Source organism: Gekko japonicus, unplaced genomic scaffold (genome assembly GCF_001447785.1).
Source record: "Gekko japonicus isolate JY-2015 unplaced genomic scaffold, Gekko_japonicus_V1.1 scaffold283, whole genome shotgun sequence".
In the NCBI taxonomy this organism is placed as follows: Eukaryota; Metazoa; Chordata; class Lepidosauria; order Squamata; family Gekkonidae; genus Gekko; species Gekko japonicus.
Genome location: NW_015166429.1, coordinates 230,013 through 252,871, shown reverse-complemented (window position 1 = coordinate 252,871; position 22,859 = coordinate 230,013). Strand labels below are relative to the sequence as shown.

The window sequence follows — 22,859 nt, the reverse complement described above, 5'->3', positions numbered from 1 at the left end:
TGAATGACTTCAGGCTGAGAATGCTTGTATTTTTTAAATCAGTATCACACAGTTCAAAAGCTTGTAAGAAGGTTTGGTGTGGGCCTTTGGAGTATGATTTTTAAAGCTTTCTGAATCTTTACCTAGCGCCGACGTGCTCTGAAACAAGAGGAGATTGAAGATGATTTCAGCTACGCTCGGGAACTTAGGGAGAGGGAGAGAAGACTGAAAGCTTTAGAGGAAGAGTTGGAAAAAAAGGCAAGGTAAAAGATTACTGGACACCACAAATGAATGTAATCTGCAGTTTGTATGTTGGGACCTTGTACACAGTTTGTATGTAGGGACCTTGCAGTTTGTATGTAGGGACCTTGTACACAGAGGCATAGGCAGAAAATTTTGGTGGGTGGGGCTGGTGGGGAAATCCGGGGGCGGGGGTGCCCCAGCCATGCCTGATGCTCCTCTTGCAGCAGCAGCAGCAGCCCCGGCTCCACTGTGACCTCTAGTCCTTCTCTGGTCCTTTCGATTGGAGAGACTTGATTCTGGGCTGCTTTTCTGTGTAAGCTGGGGGAGGGGAATTGCCAACTCTCTCTCTTGTATTTTACAGTTTTATTTTATTTTTTACAATTTTATTTTATTTTCATTTTTAAAAACCTATTTGTTTTTCAGCTCAGGAAAAAGAATACGAGACTGAAGTTTCCCTGACTCTGTCTGGGGTCATTTTGGAAACTCCATGTGCATCTTACATTTAATTTTTTTTACCTTTAAAAAAAATTGTCCAAGGGGGTGGCACTTATCTGTGGGGGGCATTGCCCCCACTCCCCGTGGCTATACCACAACCTTGAAATGTTAGATCCAGTAAACAAACACCTTCCTCGCTGTCAAAGTGGAAGACAGGCTTATTTAAATTATCCACAAACTCCTCCCTGAGATCATTCTGCCCACTTTTTCAGTGTATCTGTCCAGGAGTCAGTGTCCTGTCTCATCACTATAGTGTGAGCAACTTCTCTCTGGCCCCTTGCAGCGTAATTGAGCTTTGACTGGATCAGGAAACAGTGACGGCCTTCTCTCTCCCAGTCAGGGCAATGTGCCAGTCCTCAAGTTTAGCTTATGCACAGTGTTGAAAGTCAATGAACAACCTCTCTCTAACTCACATTTTAAAATTTCCTTAAGAGTTTTATTATACCATCTGCTTTTATACTGGATCAAAGATGGTGCCGATCTCTATTACAAGAGCAAGACACGGTACAATTATCGCTATTATTATCTCTGTCCAGTTTTCTAATACTTTTCAGTATGCAAAATGTGTTATTGTTAGTTTATTTACTTCATTTATACCCCGGCCTTTTTCCCAATGGGGGCCCAAAGCAGCTTACATCTCACGACAACCCAGTGAGGTAGGTTAGGTCACTCAGCAATCTTCCATGGCACAGTGGGGATTTGAACCCGCATCTCCCAGATCCTGGCCACTTACTTCTCCTCCCAACAATCCTAGGCTAGTTGGGAGTAGCATGCCCAAAGCCAATCTGTGACTGAGAAAGGGGTGGAAAGTGAATGTTTCATGTTCAAATCCTAGGGCAACAGTTGCACTGCTGGGACTGTTACAGTAACCACTACAATCTAAACTCTCCTTCTGTTTTTGTGATCTTTCTTTTCTTTCTTGTAGGCAAGAATTGATTGACCACTACAGCAAACTGTCTGAAGATGCAGCACATAGAGAAAAACGAGCATTATGGAAAATTCAGAGACACAAATTGGAAACTGCCCGTCTCAGTTTTCTCTTGGAAGATCAGAAACGTATTGAGGTACCTTCAGTGCTTCTTTCTTTCTCTCAGGCATGTTGATAGTGTACCTATGTATGCATTGGCACAGTTAAGCTGAGGTATTTCCCATTGTCATGCTTAGGATATGCTTGAAAAGCTGCCTAGTGGAAAGTACAGGAAGAAACTTGACATAATTCCAGAATACCGGTGCCAACAAGTTTCTGCTCCAGTTGTGCCTGTAAGAGATTCCAGCCTTCAGGTATTTTTCTTTTATAAATTGGCTGATGACATACCATTATAAAAGCCATAATTGGGTTAGGATGCCATTTTGTATGAGGCCAGCTACTTGCTGAAAAACTAGCAAGTTACAGAGTTAATACAGAGCTACTCCTCTGTGATGAAATGGTTTGTGTAACTGAAAGTCAGTTGCTGCTTTTAAAATCCGATCTAATGAAACACTGCCTCTGGTAGAATGTCCCCTCAGGCCTTCGTTTTTACATTTCAGAGTGAGGGATTTTTTACTGCTGGCACGGGCATCAAGTTGCTAGACCTCACAGCAGTATAAATGCCTCATTCCCTGAGGGCATATTTTACCACACTGCCCATCTAGCTGCTCCTATTCTGTGGGGTCATCATGGTCTTCGTTTTCTGTTAATATTCTGATTAGGACTGAGTCCTCACTGGGGTCTACTCAGAAATCTTTACTCTGCTACTGCCCACCAGTTACACATTCAGTGTCCTTGAACGGCCCTGGAGCCACAAGTGAAAAATTAGGATATAAAAAGAGGTACTCTCAAGACAAGGCAACTCTGTTTTTGTGGGTATGTATTCCTGCCAGCCTAGCAGTTTGAAAGCAAGAAATTGCAAGTAGATAAATAGGTGCCTTGGCGTCTAGTCATGCCGGCCACATGACCATGGAGATGTCTTCGGACAGCGCTGGCTCTTTGGCTTGGAAATGGAGAAGAGCACTGCACCCTAGAGTCGAATTCGACTGGCTTTCAAACAAGGGAAACCTTTACTTTATAATATGTGTACAGTAGTTGAATCTCATACATTCATTCAGGGAGATGCTTGTGCCTGATGACCACCAGCCAGCTTCTTAATGCTAGATTTGATTCCTGTTTACTGCGTGCCACTTTGGAAAGGGCTTGGTGGAGAAATCTGGGATTTTATCCTTTGACTGGGGTAAGCAGTATAAAACAACTTTCCTCTCCTGAGTGTCAGAAGCCATTTCAGGTTGGGACAGAGGGCTTCCTAAAATCCCAGATCCCTTCTCCACAAATTGTAGATTTGTCTGGTCTACCTGATTATCGGCTACCATTGCTTATGTTCCTGTCTTTAGAAGTCTGAATTTCATAATCCTGTCTGCACGTCACAGACTAGGATCATAGTAACATCCCTATTTAAAGATCCACTCTACTACCAGTAAGCCTATATTCTATATATCTAATTCCCAAGGTCCCCTCTGTGTGCGGATACTTATTTCCATGGATCTGGGTCACATGGAGGGTAAACAGTCCCCATGTTTGCAGGAAAATATAAAATGTTTTAAAAAGTACACAGGGATATTTAAATCCCTATAAAATAAAACGGCTTACTCTGCGCAAGCGCAGTGAACAGACTTCCTGAGTCGCGGGAAAAGCCGCTGGAGCCACGAGGGAAGCTGCAACCGCAATAGCTGTGCGCCCCGCTGCTGGGACAGCCCCCGCCAGGACTGCTGGCAACGAAGACTTTATAGCTTCAGCCAGCAGGTTTGTGCACTGGACTGCTGAGTAAAGGCAGCCGGCGGCTTCCCCAGGGAGGGAGGGCAGCTGCATCCCAGCATCAGTTGAAGCAGGAGAAGGCAAAGCCTGTGTCGTCGGCCCCCCTCCCTCCTGCAACCAGGCTGGGGGTGTTTGCTGTCCTGCAACTGCAAAAGGAGAGAAACAGAAAGAAGCGGGGTTCTGTGAGAGGGGGGAGAGAGACAGAGAAAGAATAGGGAATTGTCTGTTGGGGAGAGAGAAAGAAAAGAATGGGAGATTGTCTGAGGGAGGGGGAGAGAAAGAGGAAGGGGAGATTGGGGGGGTAGAGAAATAGTGGAGAGAAAGAGAGGGGCAGACTGAGAGGGGTGGGGGGAAAAGGGCATTGAGAAGGGCTGGGGTAAGAGGGGGTGAGACATACAAGGGGTGAGAGGAGAAGGGGGTAAGAAAGGATTGCTAGAGAATGCTCCCTCTAAGCTGTGGAGTCTCATGAGCAAAAATTCTACTTTAATGCCACTGGCATTAAAGTTGTGAGCAAACAATTTGGCTGCTGCATTAATTAGTTTGCTCTGGAGCCATCTTTCCTGAGCTAAGACAAAAATGTGTGAGCCGGAGGTTAAAAAACTGTGGGCTAGCTCACACTAACTCAGCTTAGAGGGAATATTGGCAGGGAGGAAAGCTGACATAAAGGGGTGAGGACGGCCTGCAACGAAGACTATGGTAGGGCCACAATACATTATGCAACATTTTGTAGCGGGTACCCTCTTGTAGATATATAAAACTGTACTTTTTTTGTCAGTTTGAACTGACCTGATGTGGGGTAGTGGTTAAAGTGTCATAGTAGGACCAGAAAAGCCCAGGTTCATATTTCTGACTGGCCATGAAACGGCATGGGTGATCTTGAGCCTCTCTCAGCCTGAGGTAACTCCCGGGGTTGATGTTAGGGTGAATGGAGAGGGGGGAGTCCTGAGCTCCTTGGAGGAAGGACAAGATAAGAAATGTAATAGATTGCTTCTTACAGATGCTTCACATGTAATGTGATTTTCAAGCCTGATGAGATGGCCTGTGTTCTGTGTGTACCTGAGCTCTTCCTGGGGTGTGTGAGAGCTGTATCGGTCTATTGCTGTCCACATGCATGCTGGCCAGTGATGGCTTCTGTGATTTTTTTTTAAAGGGGCATACCTCCACAGCGCATTTACATTTAGAATACAGTCTAGTATTCGCTGTTTCCGTAGTGAGTGATCCAGCTGTGGGATGATTCCAAAAGCTTTCAGTCGGAAAAATGGTCACAGGTGGATAAAAAACGGTTACAGCAAAGAAGTGTCACAAGCTAAATAAAGGGCATGAAGACATTCCACTTGTATAAATGAGTGATGTGTCCATGCTAACAATCATTTTTTTGGTTTTACATTTCAGCTAACATCTGCAGAAACCAAAGAGCCTGATGCTGTGAATGTTGTTGACAGGGCTGAAGAATCCAGACTGGCAGGTGATGCTTTGGATGGCAAATCACTGGACTTACCACAGTCAACACATATACCTGATGACCATCATGAGTCAGAAGAGGAAGAGACTGCTTCTCAGGTACTCTGTACCAAACAAACCACACCTCTGTCAGAGAGCATGCCTGAACTTAATCTGGACTTTGAAGATTTCTTACCAAAACCTCCAGAAGAAATGTCTGTCCCTCCTAGTGCACAGGAGACAAGTTTGTTGGACAGAGCTTTGCAAAATATCAGCTCAGATCTTTCCTTGACTGACTGTGCAGACAAACATAATCCCGAAGAAACCAATCCCGAGACTGACCCATGTAGTGAATATGATTTCAACACCATCCTCAGGCCTTCTGCTTCAGATAGCCATGTCCAAGTTGGAGAGAATGTCTTTGATGTTGAGAGCAGGAGACCTCGCTGGAACATTCATGGCCATGCATCTGATGCAAACATTAAAGTAGGAGAATACGTCCCTCTTACCCAACTGTACCAGTCACATGCCAATCCTCATGGCCATTCCTCAGATGCTCATATTAAGATTGGAGAATATACCTCCGAGGTGGAACCTAGCCGGCCCCGCTGGAATGTCCATGGGCATGTCTCTGCAGCTCATATTCAAATTGGAGAATATGCCTCTGAGGTAGAGTCCTCTAGGCCCAGGTGGAATATTCACGGTCACGCATCAGATGCCAATATAAAGATTGGCGAGTACGTGTCAAATGTAGAGCTACCTAGACCACGGTGGACTGTTCATGGCCAGGTATCTGATGCCAATATCAAGATTGGGGAAAATGTCTCAGAAGTTGTGTCTTCTCGACCTCGTTGGAACATTCATGGGCACGCCTCCCAGTCACACATTAAAATTGGAGAGCTAATTTCTGATATAGAGGTCTACAAGCCTCGGTGGAGCCGTTTCGGCCATGTGTCACAGTCCAGTATTCAAATAGGGGAGTGGACTCCCTCAACAGAAGCTGACCTAATTGCTCATCATAAAACAACCTCTGGTCCTGCTTCTGGCTCCACAGTTCAGACTTTCCTGTATGGTCAAGAATTCTGTACAACCGAAGCGAGTGATAAGGGCCAGGAACACGAGGAACAGGCCTTGCTACAGTCAGAGTCATCTGGTAGGGCACTGGTTGATGATTTGGATGAACAGCAAGAAAGAAGTTTGGGGCAGAGCCCAGAGAAGGGTGAGTGCCAGTGAACCGTAGTGTTACATGGCAGGCTTTTTATGGTATAGTCTCTGAACAGAAATCCATTAAATCTGATTTCTGAATCAGTACTTAGGTCTGAACCAGCTGGGATGGAGCTCATCTAGCTTATATCCGGGTGTGTAAAGACCTTGGTGGGTGGGTTTAGCTGAATGGAAACTGTGTTTTGGATGGGCAGTAAAGGAGGAATTTATTGCCTGTGTGACCTATGCACTTCTATACCCTGCGAAATGTCTAACTGCAGTGCAACTTAGTGGAGAGACTGGATAAAAAATAAATGGGAAGAGCAGAGGTTTTATAACAGCCTTCCCCTGTTCTGCAGTTGCTGTTGGGATTGAATAACACTTGAGGCATTGTAGATTGGAAATGTTTTAATTTTTTTGCTCCAATTCTGTGTGTCTTAAGTGTGATAAACACTTTTTTCCATGGTTTTTACTCCCTAATATGATTTTCTTTCCCCCTTCGATTAATTGCAGCAGTTCTGACTGATGATATCAAAGATCTCGCCCTCAGTCCTTCTCAGAATTTACAGGTGAGAAAGCAGGAACTTTACCCGTGGTCTGTATAAGGGGATGACTAATTTCGATGCGCCTTCCTATGACACCCGAATGATGTCTCTATACCAGGAGTATGACATGTCGCGTTAGCACAGTGATGGTTTTGCAGTGTTATGGACCCTTTATTAGCTGTGTATTAAGGATGGGGATTGAGCTGCACATTTCACAATGACCAGAATGGTTTTTTAAAAGCTGTCTTTATACATTTTTGTGAAAAATCAAAAAAATCCTGGTGACTTAAAGATAATTTAATTTTTATTAGATTTTAATTATGTAGAAACTATTTGAAAATTGTTTTTTTTTTTTTTAATGCAAGGACCAGAGTAACTGACAAGGCATGCTTTCTCTTCAGGGAGAGGAACCTTGGAAATCCACTGACATGGTCCCTGGGATGCAACCCACTTTCTTCTCTGAAGTTAGTGCCTCTAAAGGGCCAGGAGGAGGAGATACTACTATTGCAATATGGGAGAAAGAACAAGATTACCTGAAAGCGTTGTCTGATCAGTATTGTCTTGAGAAATATCAGGACAGCTATGATTTGATGTGTGAGTAGTTTCAAACTCTTATGAAGGGCAGTAAAGAAATGTAACGATGTGCTGTGTTGCTAACCCTCAAGGGGGATGACGATGAGTGTGTGGGTTTTGTACTGTATTTTAGATGTCATGCTACAACACTCTCAGATTTCTTCTCTCAGGACTGTTTAAACATTAGTCACGTAGGAGCTTCCTTTCTGAACGTCCTTCCAACATATACAGCATTTGAAGCTTTTACGATGTTCCAGTGGCATTCGTTTCTATATTTTCTTTCTCCCCTTTGTTCTCTGTATATTTCTCTCCTCACCCCATTATCTGTAGTCTTTTCTATCCCGTATCTTGGTGGTATATTTTCTGATTTTATCCCCCCCCCCCATCTGAAATTCCTCTGCCTTGTCTTTTATGTCATAAGCAATGACGAGCAATTTTTTTCAGTTACAGTTTTTGTCATTCTGTTACTTTCTCTCCTGTTTTGATTTTGCTTTATTTTAATAAACAAAGTACATCCATTTCAGTCTATGGCTCTGAAAAGTATACTGTCTTTGGGTCAGGGTACCTTTCAGAGATGGGGGATAAAAATTGTATTCCATTTTAGTTTTATTTAATTTTTGCAGAAAAAAATCAAATTCTAAAGATTAATTGTTTTGTAAAATTAGTAACAATGAATGGATGCCATTTCCAGTAAAATATTAAGCACGTTTGGCAGTTTTAGCATTGCAGTTACTGCTTTTTTCAGGTGATTATCAGTAGGAAATGTGTGATAGAGTATGTATATGTCCTGTTGATTTGTAAACCAGTGGAAGACCCCAAACAAAAAATAAATGATGAATTCACCAGATTGTGGATCACAGTATCTCTTCTACTATGCAAGAGGAGACTCAGTAAGCTTTATTTTTTATTTGATCTACACAGACAATCTGATATGGAACTAACAAGTAATACAAGTGATGAGGTGCCCAGTGACCTCCATGAACAAGAGAAATTCTGTGGAAACAAATTATTGGACAACCATGTCCATGGCATCTCATTCACAGTCTTTTTGGTGTGCTAAAATTAGTGTGTCAGCAGTTTCCATTGCCTTTTTGCCCCTCATATTGAAACAGTGTAAGAAATATACAAGCTATATGGTCTTTAAATTTCTATAAGTAGTATTCCAATAAAAATAATTTTCACATACAATTTTCAGTTAGTTTGAATATAACTTTAAATCACTATTGATTTGTTTTCCTAATCAGATATTTCAATTCATGTATTTTTTGCTATTAAGGTATAAAATTAACATTAGACTTACAGATTAAAAAACAACATGATAAATCAAATTATGGTGTATTTAGGGCATCTGTTAATTTTCTAGGAAAATGTCCCATTCAAAGTTTTCTGGAAAACCCACATTATTGGTACCTGAAGGTTTGCTTGCTTCCACATGAGCCAGCTTTACCATTACAGGTCCCGCTTTGTGTTTCCCACCTTCAGTGAGCTAGGTAGCTGCGAGGGATATGGTCTTTTGGGTTGTGGTACCTCATTTATGGAAAGTCCACCCTTTGACCAATTGCCTGTGTCCAGGCTGCCTGTTTTCTGGTGCCAGGCTGAAAGTTGTTTTATTTCTCCATACTATAAGATGCTGTGTTCTTAGTCTGGGATCTGCTCTTTTAATGCCTTTAATTGGGATTTCATATTTTTAGTGTTCTCTTTCTTGGTTATATTGGCAATCATCTTGAGTGAATTTCTTTGGAGACCTATGGTATATAAACATTTTCAGTAAAGGAACAGAGACATGTGTGATCAATTTTTCTGACCATTTTGGTGCCCAGCACACAAAATCACCTTACTAATAAAGTGAATTACAGTAATTCTTATACCAAAGTAAATCCCATTAATCCAGTGGTACTTTTCCAGATGTATTCTTTGGATTGTATCCTTGGCTTAATAAAGGGTGGGTCTTTTTTGCCCCAATACAGCAGAGCTTCCAGTTTCCCATCTCCTACATCATGTGATTCCAAGATCCTATACTTTTCCTGTGGATCCTTCAGTGCAGTTGGGAACAGATGAAACAGGTGTACAACTGAGTGAGCTGTTATCTCTTCCAGTACTGATGAAGCGGTCAGTTACTGCCCCCTTGGTTTCTCAGTAAGTACTGTTTAGAAGCGACAGGGTTTGTTTTGCAGCACTGTATTTTGCCGTTACTGGTCATGTGCTTGAGAAGGGGGAACATATTAATATATTAATTGGTTGTTTGGCAACTGCAATGACCTAGTAATGGCTTGATCTACATCTTTTTTAAAAAATACAGCCACCTTTAACACATCTGCAAACTCTAAATCATATTTTTCCTCCCTTTCATTCAGCTACATGTGCCTAAGTATTGCTTTCAGCAGTCTGTTCACTGTAGGATTTATTTTTGTATTTATATTGGGTCGGATGCTATAGCTGCATGAGCAGAATGAGACTGGGCAAGAGGGTCTTCCCTGCCTCCCACCAGCTGCCCCAGTGCCTCCCAAATACCTTCTGCTGAGAATTGGGGGGGGGGGGGCTCCATAAACAAAATGCACTACAATAGGGAAGGAGTGCAGTGAGGAGAGGGCATCAGGCACAATAGAGTCCTCTGTTCCAGTCTCAGCTCAGAGACTTGTTACACTGGCAGAAGAGCAAGGGGTGGAGATTTTGCCTAGTTCCCCCTCCCGCCTGTAGCTCCCTCATGTCATGGTGCATTTTGTTTACGGTACTCTCCCCGGCCCTCAGCAGAGGATCTCCAGGGTACATTGTGGGCTTCTGGTTGAAAACAAATGCAGGAACAAGCCTAATTGCATGAACTTCATCTGCTTAACACAATTTTATCTTTGCCTTTCAGCCAAATTTCCTTCCCAGAACAGACCACAGAAATAAAAAGATAACACAAATAGCAATTAAAATTCAAAAGTACTTTTGGGGGAGGGAATTTGCCCCTGCTGGTTCCTGTCCTCCCTCTAATGGTTTTATGTTGGAAGTAGGCGGGGGGTGGGGGGGCTAAAGGTTGATCTAGGCATGATGGAAGATACCAAAACGGGCAGCAGTAGTTCTTCTAGATATACTTTTGCTGTTAACATTCAGTTCTTTGTGTATTCTTTAAAGTAAGTGCAAGTAAAAGAGGTAAATTGACCTTATCTGGTACAGCTACCATCTTGATCTATTTTGTTGAGGAAATCAGTCTTGACAGGAACCTGACAAAGAGTTCAGGTCTTTGGGAGGAGCCTATGGTAAATTTTGGCTGCAGGAACTCCTTTGCATATTAGGCCACACACCCCTAATGTAGCCAATCCTCCAAGAGCTTACAGAGCTCTTCTTACAGGAGCTACTGTAAGCTCTTGGAGGATTGGCTACATATGGGGTGTGTCGCTTAATATGCAAATGAGTACCTGCTACAAAAAGAGCCCTGTCAAACTATTGGGCATTTTTATCCTCTATACATTAGGTTGTGCAAGATTTCCACTTGTGCTAGAGCTCTTGCACGAGCGGAAATTCAAAGAAAAGGCTGTTGTAGCCACTTAATGCTAAGTCAGCCTTATTGTATCCCCACCTGTGTTTCTGCTCATACGAGATTTGGGCTACCAATTTCTGGGCACTGTAATGGATATATAGGGAGGAAAGTGCTAGATGTTGCCACATATCTAGCACAAACAAAATAGCGCTAAGCCTGTTTATGTTTCCTCTTGGGTGTCACTGGATCCAAGCCATAAAGTGTGCTAATATGCCTTAAGAGTTCAGTTGGCTTTTCCTGGCTCTGGTAGGGATGTGTTAATGCATCTCAGCTGTCTACCCAGGGTTCTCATGTGTGTTTGGTTGGTTTGCCTGTAATTACTAAAGAGGGGCTCTGTAATACTTGTTGATTTAAGGGGTTTTTTTAAAGTCTTATTTTTGAAAAAGAGTAATTGGACCATATTTTCACTTGCTGCTAGCGTTTCCCTTGTGAACAAAGCCATTGTTGACTACTACTTTGTGGAGCTGAATGTGGAGAAGCATTTTGAAGCTTTGAGGCATTTTTTATTGATGGAAGATGGAGAGTTTGCCCAGTCACTGAGTGATTTGCTGTTTGAAAAGGTAAGTTGCCCAGACTTTTCTTTAACCTTTTCATACTTGGCCATTGCTAATAGTGAACACATGGAACAGTGGCATTGCAGTGTCTGTACAGTATCTGCCACACTGGCAATGTATAAATGTTGTGATAATTGGATTGGCACACACTGCAATGGAGTTTTAATAGCTGGGCAAAAATGTTATTATAGAAAATGAAAATTCTGTCTTGAACTGTCAATCCCAGTGAGCAACATTAAGTACCTCTGACCATCTGAATTCTCTGTCTCTAATGTGGCATTTCTAATTCTAGGTTGGGTCTGGACAGACCCCTGGTGAACTTCTCAACCCACTTGTCCTCAATTCCATCTTAAACAAGGCGCTGCAATACAGTCTTCATGGAGACACCCACCTTGCATCCAATCTCTCTTTTGCCCTGAAGTACCTTCCAGAAATGTTCAAACCCAATGCACCTGATGCCCTAAATTGCTTGGAGCTACGATACAAAGTGAGCAGGCTTGCACAAAGGCACAATTTAATGTTGTTGTTTTAATAATAGAGAGATCTGATAAATTAGAATTAATTGATTGTTCTTCAATGGCACTTGTATGTTGAGTCTGGCTTGCCAGCAGCAAAGGCCTTCAAACCTTAAAAAGGCAGTAATATATTCCAGCAATATGGCAGTGCGCAATAATGGTAATAGTATTTGATTTTTTTTTCAAGGTTGACTGGCCCTTAAATATTGTCATTACTGAGAACTGCATGAATAAATATAACAAGATTTTCTCCTTCCTGCTTCAACTGAAGCACATGGTATGGACTCTTAAGGATGTTTGGTTCCACTTGAAACGAACTGGTAAGATGAATCTGTCTGCTTATTTACATAGCCTGCAATCCAGACTTGTCCACAGATTTCTGATAAGCATGTTCTGTACACATTTGCAAAGTGTGATTTCTGTATCCATGTTCTGTGAGAGCTGTTGATTATTAAATTCAAATAGTGGAGAGTGAGTACATACTGGTTCAAGATAAGAGATTTCCTCCTCTCTAACATAGAGAATGAGGGGAAGATTTTCCCCCAGGGATGGTCTCCCTCTTTCTGTGAGTTAATCTCTTAGCAATAAGTCACTGTAGTGATCACAGCAGTGATACACACAGAGAAAATTGTAAACAGTGTGATCCAAGAGCAAAGAAATGCAAGAGGTGCAGAGACTTTGCTGTGTCTTGGTCTGTGTGAACATTCTGGCCTTAGGCAAACTTGTTACAACTGTAGTATGTTTGGCTTCCAAACCAGTTGCATAGCAAAGTACATAACTTGAATCTTTTTAAAAGATTAATTAATTATTATTTTGGATTTGTATCCCGCCCTCCCCTTAACAGGCTCAGGGCGGGTTCCAACAATAAAATATAATACAACAAAATAAATACAATACAATTAAAACCACGTTAAAAATATAAAACATACAACTCTTATAAAAGACCAGATGCCTCAGTGGTTGATAGTACTGGGAATAAAATTCCCAGAGATCTATACAATTTGGGATCTCAGGCTATAAAATAGGGGCTGACCCAAGCTGTAAATGGGGCCAACCCAAGGGGGGAGACGGCCGCAGCCTCAACCGAAAGCCCGGTGGAAGAGCTCCGTCTTGCAGGCCCTGCGGAATTGTAATAAATCCCACAGGGCCCTCGTCTCACTCGGGAGCTCATTCCACCAGGCAGGGGCCAGGGCTGAAAAGGCCTTGTCCCTTGTCAAGGCAAGTCAGACGTCCCAGGGACCACCAAAAGATGCTGATTGGTGGACCTCAGTGCTCTACGGGGCTCATATGGGGAGAGGCGATCTTAAAGGTATGCTGGCCCCTGGCCATATAGGGCTTTAAAGGTAAGTACCAACACCTTGAAATGGATCCGGAATTCAATAGGCAGCCAGTTCAGGTCATGCAATACTGGGCGGATGTGCGCCCACACAGGCGTCGCCGTCAGCACCTGTGCTGCTGCATTCTGCTCTAGCTGCAACTTCTGGAGCAGGGTCAAGGGTAGCCCCACATAGAAAGAGTTACAATAATCCAGTCTGGAAGTGACCATTGCATGGATCACTGTAGCTAAGTCATGGGAGGAGAGATATGGGGCCAACTGCCTGATCTGCCTCAGATGGAAAAAGGCAGTCCTGGCAATGACATGGGCCTCCATGGAAAGGGAGATATCCAGGAGCACTCCCAGGCTCTTCACCCTCAACGCCGGGACCAGTGGAACCCCATCAAAGACTAGGAGCCTAATCCCCTGTCCCAATCCCCTGCAACTCAGGTACAGGACCTCCGTCTTAGATGGATTCAACTTCAGTCAGCTCTGACGTAACCATCCAGCCACGGCCTGTAGCGCCTCCTCCAGATCTCTCAGGACCCTATCCGGGTAGCCATCCATCAGTAGATAGAGCTGGGTGTCATCTGCGTATTGGTGACAACCCAGCCCATACCTCCGGATAATCTGGGCGAGGGGGTGCATGTAGATATTGAATAACATAGGGGAGATAACTGCTCCCTGCAACACCCCACATTCCAGTGGGTGTCGCCGGGACAACTGTCCCCCAAGCGCCACCCTCTTTCCCCAACCTTGAAGGAAGGAGGTTAGCCATTGCAAGGCAAGCTCCCGTATCCCAGCATTGGCGAGGCGGTGGGTTAACACATCATTGTCAACCATATCGAACGCTGCTGACAGATCAAGAAGTATCAGCAGTGCTGATCCACCTCGATCCAGGTGTCTCCGGAGGTCATCCATTAAGGCGACCAACACCGTCTCTGTCCCATGGGCTGGGCAAAAGCCAGACTGGAAGGGTCCAGGATCTTAGCATCCTCCAAGAAAGTCTGGAGCTGTGTTGCCACTGGCCTCTCTATTACCTTACCCAGAAACAGCAAGTTAGATACTGGGCGGTAATTATTAAGGACCATTGGGTCCAAAGAAGATTTTTTTAGGAGACGGCAGACCACCGCTTCCTTCAGTGCCCCTGGAAAGGTCCCTGTTGAAAGGGACAAGTTGACAATTTCCTTCAGGGGGATCCACACCTCATCGCCACAAGCTTTAACCAGCCACGATGGACAGGGATCTAGGAGGCATGTGGTAGGCTTCACAGCCACCAGACTCTTGTCAACTTCGTCCTGAGAGAGCAAACTGAAGTGGTCCAAAATTGGATCCGAAGACGGCCAGTGGGCTTCCAGTTCATTTATTGTATCAAGTGTGGTCGGGAGGTCGTGGCGGAGTGACAAGGCTTTGTCTGCAAAAGCCTCACAGACTATTGCAAATTCCCTAGCATTTGGGATTCCCTGTGGCAAGTTAGTCAATGACTGAATAATTCTAAATAACTGGGCTGGGTGAGAGCTAGCAGATGCAGTGGAGGTTGTGTAGAAACCCTTCTTTGCAGCCTTCACTGCCATCTCATCGGTTCTCATAAACAACCTATAGGATGCTCTTGTATCTTCGTCACAAGCTCGACGCCACCCTCTTTCAAGCCGTCTTAGCTCCCGTTTCATCTGCTGTAGCTCCGGGGTATACCACAGAGCTAGTTTGGTATAGGGGTGAAGCTTTGTCGATGGCTTCAGAAAGACGGGATTGCCAGTCTTCCATCAGCACATTCAATGAGTTAGTAGAGGGAATCGGAACCTGCAGAGCTTCCTGGAACCTATTTAGGTCCATTGGACTCCGCGGGCGAGCATAAATCCGCTCGCCGCCTAAGCAGGGAGGGTTAGGGATACCCAGGTGGGACTTCAAGGCCTGGAGGTCCGACCATGGTCCTGCATCAGCAGTAATCCAGTCCACCATAATTCCTGATGAAAAGATAAGATCCAGCATGTGGCCTGCTTGGTGTATGGGGATTGATACAAACTGGGAGAGTCTCAGTGCCGCCATGGACAACACCAGGCCCATGGCCTGAGAGGAGGCCACATCGTCTGCATGGACATTGAAGTCCCCCAAGACCAGAAGTCTGGGGTGCCCCAAGGCCCAGCCAGATACATCCTCCAACAGGCCTGATGGCATTTGCTGGTGCGTTAGGCGGTTGGTGCACCAGCCAAATGGCCAAACTCTCCTTGGCATTCCACATGAGACCCACACATTCAATGCCGGCAATCGTTGTCTCAGGGAGTGGCCTGAAGGAGAAAGCATCCCGGATGAGTAGCTCCATGCCCCCCCCCCATTAATCCGGGACTGGTGGAGGACTGAGAAACCCGGGGGGGGGGGAGTTGGTTCAGGGCGACTGTTTTGCCCTCCCTCACCCAGGTTTCAGTCACCCAAGCCAGGTCTACAGCTGTACCTTTGCAGATGCTGTAATACTTTTTCTTTTGATTTTTCAGCCTTAGTGAAACACGCATCCAACTCTGTTCAGTTTCGACAGCTCCAGCTCTATAAACATGAAATGCAGCACTTTGTTAAAGTGATTCAAGGTTATATTGCCAACCAGATCCTGCATGTGACATGGTGTGAATTTGGAAGTAAGCTGTCTTCTGTTGGGAACCTGGAAGAAATTCACAAAACGCACGCAGAGTACCTGAACAAAGCAATCTTCCGGTGAGAAGACTCTTAAATATGGTACAGCACTTTGGTCTGCCTAGTGGAGTGATTAGCCAAGTGGAGAGATCAGCCTACCTAAAAAGGGTTATGAGGAGGGCACCCTTCATTTCACACTTGATACCTATCTGGCTGCTGTTGTGATGCTAGCAGACACAGGACAGAGCTGATATGCTTCATCTCTTGCACACTGCAGAGACCGTAGTTAGAATGAAAAGCCCACCTCACCACAGAGCATTTTACCTTAACTGGCATCATTGTGGTGCCAAGGAAGAGGGAGCCAGCGTGACCATCCTCAGACTGATGACTCTCTCCCGCCACCTCCATGTGATGGAGAGCCAGTTGCACAATGTGGGTTTGGAAGACAGTATGATGGAAAGTAATCTTGCAGTTCTTAATTTTCAGGCAAGTTTGGTATTGCTGTGGCCTGACTAGGTACCTTTCATAGAATTATAAGAGTTGGAAGGGGGCCATACAGGCCATCTTGTCCAACCCCCTGCTCAATGTAGGATTAGCCTAGAGCATCCCTGACAAGCGTTTGTCCAGACGCTACCTAAAGACTGCCAGTGAGGGGGAGCTCACCACCTCCCTAGGCAGCTGATTCCACTCTTGCACAACTCTGTGAAAACGTTTTTCCTGATATCTAGCTGGTACCTTCCCGCCCTTAATTTAAACCCATTATTGCAAGTCCTATCCTCTGCTGCCAACAGGAACAGCTCCGTGCCCTCCTCTAAATGACAGTCCTTCAAAAACTTAAAGAGAGCATTCATGTCCCCCCTCAACCTCCACTTCTCCAGTCTCTCAGCCTTTCCTCATAGGGCTTGGTCTCCAGGCCCCTGATCATCCTTGTCTCTCTCCTCTGCACGCGCTCCATTCTGTCCACATGCTTTTTGAAGTAAGGCCTCCAGAACTGCACACAGTACTCCAGGTGCGCCCTGACCAATGCAGTGTGCAGCGGGACTATGACATCTTGTGATTTGAATGTTATGCCTCTGTTGATACACCCCAAGACTGCATTAGCCTTTTTTGTCACTGCATCACACTGGCTGCTCATATTTAACTTTTGGTCCACCCTTACCCAAGATCCTATTCACACACACTGCTAATCAGAATACTCTCCATCTTCAGATATGATTTTAATGGTTAAATTTAACATCGAAGGCAGCTGATCCATCAGAGGCTGTTAAAGAGTGGTACGTGTTAACTTGATGTAAATGCATTTTTCTATTTTGTAAATAATGTTGAAAGATTTTTAGCTGAAACGTGACAAACAAATGTATTAAATAATATCAGTCTTTGTACATCATGGTAGACAGACTTTGAGCTGAAGTCTCTTTTATTTGTAGGAAGTCACTTGCATGCTTAAGCAAAGTTTTTAGGTTGAGTAAGATGCAATTAAGAAAAAAAGGCTGACAGAAAATATTACATAAACTTGAAAATTGTTGTTAATTCCTGAAGAAATGGTGGGAAATACCAAAGAGGAGTGGGAACAGGGTTTCTAGGGAAATAATGAGAACTTGGGGTAAAGGAAAATGGGAGGTAGAAAGAGTTCCTCAATGAACAGGAAGATGAAAGGCATGTGAGAGGGAGAAAGAAATCTCTTCCTTCTAAAGTACTAGACAAGATCTCTGGGTACAGCAACCTAGAACAGTTAGGCAATGGGATAGGCAGGATCCTGCCCACTGAGGATTTGTCCCGCTCTTGCAGAGTAACCGGGCAAAATTGTGTTTGGTGTGTGTGTGGGCTGAGGAAAGAACTTTTGGTGACCCAAATGTGCTCTGCTGCATAAAGATCATAAGGCAGACCACAAAAGTGTTGTTTTATTTACTCAGAATTACTGCAAAGTAGCTTTGCCATGCAAACACAGGAGGGACCAGATGAAACGACAGTCAAGATTTGCTGACTTAAAACATTAAGTTCCTCTTCATTTTGATTTTAAGTTTCTGTAAAGGGTTTGTTTTTCTATTGCCACTTGCAGATTCATAACATAACAAACTCTCCTTTTAGAGTTTTTCAAAATATATCTTTTGTTTCCACAGGGGATTGTTGACTGAAAAAGCAGCCCCTGTGATGAACATCATTCACAGTATCTTTAGCCTAATTCTAAAGTTCCGTAGCCAGTTAATCTCTCAGTCCTGGAGTTTTGATGCTGGCAAGCAAATGGCAGTTCACCCCAACTTTGGTCTAATGCAGCAATCCTACAACACATTCAAGTATTACTCCCATTTCTTATTCAATGGTAAGGCTCCATATAATTGTGGTAAGGCATTTTCACTAATTAGGGGGAAACTACTCTTGTATTTGTTTTGATAGACAACACACACTTTGAGTGTATCGAGTTTCTTAGCACCATCTGTCAGGAAGAAGTTTCTTCAGTTGAGAGATGTTCAACAGCAAAGATTTCAGTGGTTTCCAGCATTGTCTTTTTCTGTATTTTAAAAGTTGTATCCTAAGGGTTTTAACCACGAGCACCATATTTTTATATTTTTGATACCTGGGAAAGCTTGCATAATCTCAGCCAGCAAGAGATGAACCAATGAGAAATATCACTGTGAAGAATAACTGTATGTAGTGAAGCTTACAGCAGTAGCAGGTTAGATTTACAAAGAGCTGTTGTGCTTCATGGTACTTTTGCTGAAGCCTGGCCTTCTTTTAATGACTTAAGAAGAGATATTATTTTTACAACAAAAGAGAGAGGTGATACCTAAAATGCTGTCAGCATTAAATGGGCTTAGGTGAAATTCTGCTGGAGCACAGGAAAGAAAATGCTGCAGCTGTTGAACCCTCTCAGATGTAGCTCTTGTTTTTAGATCTCACAAGAAGGCTTTGACGTGGATCCAGCATTGCACAAGCAGCTACACCAATAGGCTTAGCATGGTTCTGCTTGTACCAGATCTTGTGCAATATCTAGTGCTTTCCTTCCTATATCTTATAATGCCCCCAAATTGCTTGCACAGCTGCTTGCAAGCAGAAAAGCACTATGTTCAACTTAGCACAAGATGCTAGTATGACGGTTCCCCCCACACGCGTAAGCAGAAATCTTTGAACTTCCAGAAGGTTCCGAGGGGACAGAATTGCATATCCACATATCAAAACAGTTTCATGAAAATGTATGTCTTACTGATGAAGTATTTTAAACAGTTGTTTTCTCCCCTTCTTCCCTACAGTTGTAACTAAACTAGTAAACAGAGGTTATCAACCTCACCTAGAGGACTTCCTGTTGCGAATCAACTTTAACAACTACTACAAGGATAACTGAGCTTTGATACTGCTTTACTGGTAGCTTGTATTACATGAACAAAGACACAGAACTATCATATGTTTGTTTCTAAAGCCTGTTTTGGTTGAATACTGCTCTTGCTAGAGTGTTTCTAAGAGAAGCTTTCCATTGAATACTCCATTGAAGGTGCAATGGGATTCATAACAAATAGGATGGAAATGTGGGAAGATGCTCCATTTTTTTCCATAGCATGGCAGAAGTTTTTCTTGTCATGGGTGCAGGAAAGCATGCAGCCCAGCACCAATGCAGCAATGTGTGCATCAATGTAAATTTGTTAATGTGTAATTTTTTTCTTTGTAGCATTGTGAAATCTTCTCATGTAAATAAGCAAGAAATAAAAACAAAAACATGACTTTAAAATTGGTTAAGCAAATGTCTTAATTAACATCCTTATTACAAACATCGCTCACATTATTTCTAGCAAAAGTTTGAGAAAAAAAAGTTTTTGTCTTGCTATCATAAGCAAGGTTTATGCATCTCAGTCTTTTGTAAATAGTTTGAGACTTCTCCTTCCTAGGCCTGTTGGAAACCTTGCTTACCAAAATAGCTGGGTTTGTAATGCAGATTTGGTGGCAGTCCAGTCCATATTCTGTAACCTGTGTATGTGATACGGATGCAGTGAGGGGAAAGGAATTTTATCAGAGTTTCTACTTCTCTCTTGGTCTGTAATAGGCGTTTATCATGTTCAGAATCTGTTTGAATTTTCCACTACCAATGCTGAAGCCACTTCTCAGCCAGTTTCATTTCTATTTCTAACAATTGAAGGGGCTGGAGTCCTCCTTGGTAGGGGTGGATAGCAGGTCCAACCCCCTTTATATACTGTGCAATAATTTTACTTACCATGTCAGTAGGGCTTCAATAGCATCCCTGCTGAGACTCAAAATGCCCCAGCTTGTTTTGTAAACCAATTGGATCCATTAGTCCACAAGGAAAGCCCACCCTCACCAGTCCACTGTCCTTCGGGAAGGAATTTAAACTCAGATCATGACCTGGCTATGACACCAGTCTTTCTCTAACAGAAGCACTAAAGCTGTTCAGTACAAAAAAGGAAATCCAGCCTGCAACTACTCTCATGCATTGACTCTAATACAGCCTGAGACTGTCTCATGTGTGCCATGGTCAATGTTCCCGCTAAGCTGTGGAGTCTCATGAGCAAAAATTCTACTTTGAGCTACTGGGATTAAAGTTGTGAGTGAGCCATTTGGCACCTGCATAAAATAGTTCACTCTGGAGCCATCCTTCCTGAGCTAAGACAAAAATGTGTGAGCCAGAGGCTAAAAAACTGTGAGCTAGCTCACACTAACTCAGCTTAGAGGGAACACTGGCCATGGTGACCATAAATTCTCAGTCAAAATGCTGGGAGTCCCAGAACTATCATCCTAGGTCAGGGCCTCGATATTTTTTTTCAATAGAGGGGGTCAGAAGATGAGAAATCCATGTCTACACTAGCCACGTGCATTTCTTATTGGTAGTAATACACAGGAGGTCCAAAAGAACAAAAGTTTGATTAGCTTTGTACAGAAGGGTATAGTTGCAGGCCTAGTGCTAGTCATTGATCAATTTTAATCAAGGAGAGAGGAATACTGGCATTTAACAACCGGAACTATCCTTGAGAACTGGGTTATAAGTTGGTCAGGTTATCTTGTTTGGATTCTGATTCCAGGTTTACACCACTCATGGTGGCTCTCAGCATCAGTTTCCAGCAGCTTCATGGAAGAGAACCTACTTTCATACAGACTTGGTGACCCAACCATTGCCCGAAGTTTGACCACCAAACCAGAAATTTCAAGTTTTCGCAATTCTACGATTCATATACAACATTCCAAAATTCCAGGGATACTGTTTTCTTAGCTGGCAGTCGGCTTTCAGCTCAATCAGATCCTCTTGAAACAATCACATTGATAGGACAAATGCTTGGCAGTAATGCTTCACACTGCCTCAACTTCATGATGTAACTGTCATATTAAATTTGAACAGCTCAGATTGTTAACATTCTTGGGTAGTTTTCTTTGCATTTTCCCCTCATACACCATTCAGTGGGTTTTTAAAAGTGGTAGGAATGTCACTATCAGGTATCATAGCAAAGTGGCTATTGATTTAAAAAACAGACGGAAAGCAGCCAACTTACAGGGGCAGTGAGGGTAAATGAGGCTGGATGTTGGCTGGGAGGTTTGGAAATCTGTACCTTCCCACTCTTCCCAAAGCTGCTTAGGGTACTAAAGTGGCTTTGGGAAATCTTAGAAGGTGGATGAGAATGGTGGGTGGAAGCCCAAATTAAAACTTTTGAGGACGGGGAAATGTGAAAGAGTAAAGCACCAGCCTCCTTCCGGGATTTCATGACTCAAAAGACAATTTTTTTGTGTAATTTCTACGAAGTACATGTTGGCCCTAGAGCATACTTGACTTTTCAGTTTGGCCTGGAAGAGGGTCCACTTTGTTGTTGTTGTTCCGTCGCACAGTCGAGTCCGACTCTTCGTGACCCCATGGACCACATCATGCCAGGCCCTCCTGTCTTCTGCCGTGCTCCGGAGTTTGCTTAATTTCATGTTTGTTGCCTCAACTGTCTAAACATCTCATCCTTTGCTGTCCTCTTCTTCTTTGACCTTTAATCTTTCCCAGCATCAGGGTCTTCTCCAGTGAGTGCTCCCTTCTTATTTGGTGGCCAAAGTATTTGAGCTTCAGTATCTGGCCTTCCAGGGAACAGTCAGGGTTGATTTATTTTAGTATTGACTGATTTGATCTTCTTGTAGTCCAGGGGACTCTCAAGAGTCTTCTCCAGCACCATAATTCAAAATAATCTATTCTTCGCGCTTGGCCTTCCTTATAGTCAACTCTTGCAGCCATACAGTACTACTGGGAATACCATTGCTTTGACCATACAAACTTTTGTTGGCCGGGTGATGTCTCTACTTTTTATCATGCTGTTTAGGTTCGCCATCGCTTTCCTCCCAAGGAGCAGGTGTCTTTTAATTTCATGGCTCCTGTCACAGTCTGCGGTGATCTGGGATCCCAGGAACGTGAAGTCTGTCACTACTTCCACGACTTCCCCTTCTATTTGCCAAGGAGTGATGGGGCCGGATGCCATGATCTTAGTTTTTTTGATGTTGAGCTTTAAGCCCACTTTTGCGCTCTCCTTTTTTACCCTGAGCAAGAGGCTCTTTAGGTCCTCTTCACTTTCTGCCATTAGAGTGGTATCGTCTGCATATCTGAGGTTGTTAATGTTTTTCCCAGCAATCTTAATTCTGGCTTCTGAATCATCTAGGCTGGCATTTCGCATGATGTACTCTGCATATAAATTAAATAAGCAAGGGGATCCTTGTCGTACTCCTTTTCCTATGCGAAACCAGTTGTTCCATATCCTGTTCTAACTGTTGCTTCTTGACCCTTATACAGGTTTCTCAAGAGACATGTGAGGAGGTCTGGTACTCCCATCTCTTTAAGGACTTGCCATAGTTTGTTGTGATCCACACAGTCAAAGGCTTTAGCGTAGTCAATGAATTTTCTGGTACTCTTGCTTTCTCCATAACAGCAAATGTTGGCAATTTGATCTCTAATTCATCTCCCTCTTTGAAACCCAGCTTGTACTTCTGGCAGTTTTCTGTCCACATACTGCTGAAGCCTAGCTTGTAGGATCTTTAGCATGACCTTGCTAGCGTGTGAAATGAGTGCAATTGTACAATAGTTTGAACACTCCTTGGCATTGCCC

The 22,859-nt window shown here is 43.5% G+C and overlaps 1 protein-coding gene across 1 annotated transcript in view; it reads left to right on the top strand.

Annotated features, from left to right (window-relative positions):
• The window catches only part of TUBGCP6 (tubulin gamma complex associated protein 6), a 40,761-nt gene extending 21,354 nt beyond the window's left edge, over positions 1 to 19,407 (top strand). The window contains exons 14-26 of the mRNA XM_015411805.1: positions 127 to 242; positions 1,643 to 1,781; positions 1,882 to 1,998; positions 4,895 to 6,161; positions 6,659 to 6,714; positions 7,092 to 7,284; positions 9,231 to 9,399; positions 11,205 to 11,346; positions 11,633 to 11,827; positions 12,043 to 12,175; positions 15,660 to 15,873; positions 17,913 to 18,112; positions 19,041 to 19,407. Coding sequence (XP_015267291.1) covers positions 127 to 242; positions 1,643 to 1,781; positions 1,882 to 1,998; positions 4,895 to 6,161; positions 6,659 to 6,714; positions 7,092 to 7,284; positions 9,231 to 9,399; positions 11,205 to 11,346; positions 11,633 to 11,827; positions 12,043 to 12,175; positions 15,660 to 15,873; positions 17,913 to 18,112; positions 19,041 to 19,132 — 3,033 coding nt within the window. The 3' untranslated portion in view covers positions 19,133 to 19,407. The remainder of the gene's footprint in view (positions 1 to 126; positions 243 to 1,642; positions 1,782 to 1,881; positions 1,999 to 4,894; positions 6,162 to 6,658; positions 6,715 to 7,091; positions 7,285 to 9,230; positions 9,400 to 11,204; positions 11,347 to 11,632; positions 11,828 to 12,042; positions 12,176 to 15,659; positions 15,874 to 17,912; positions 18,113 to 19,040) is intronic.
• The last annotated feature ends 3,452 nt before the right edge of the window (positions 19,408 to 22,859 follow it).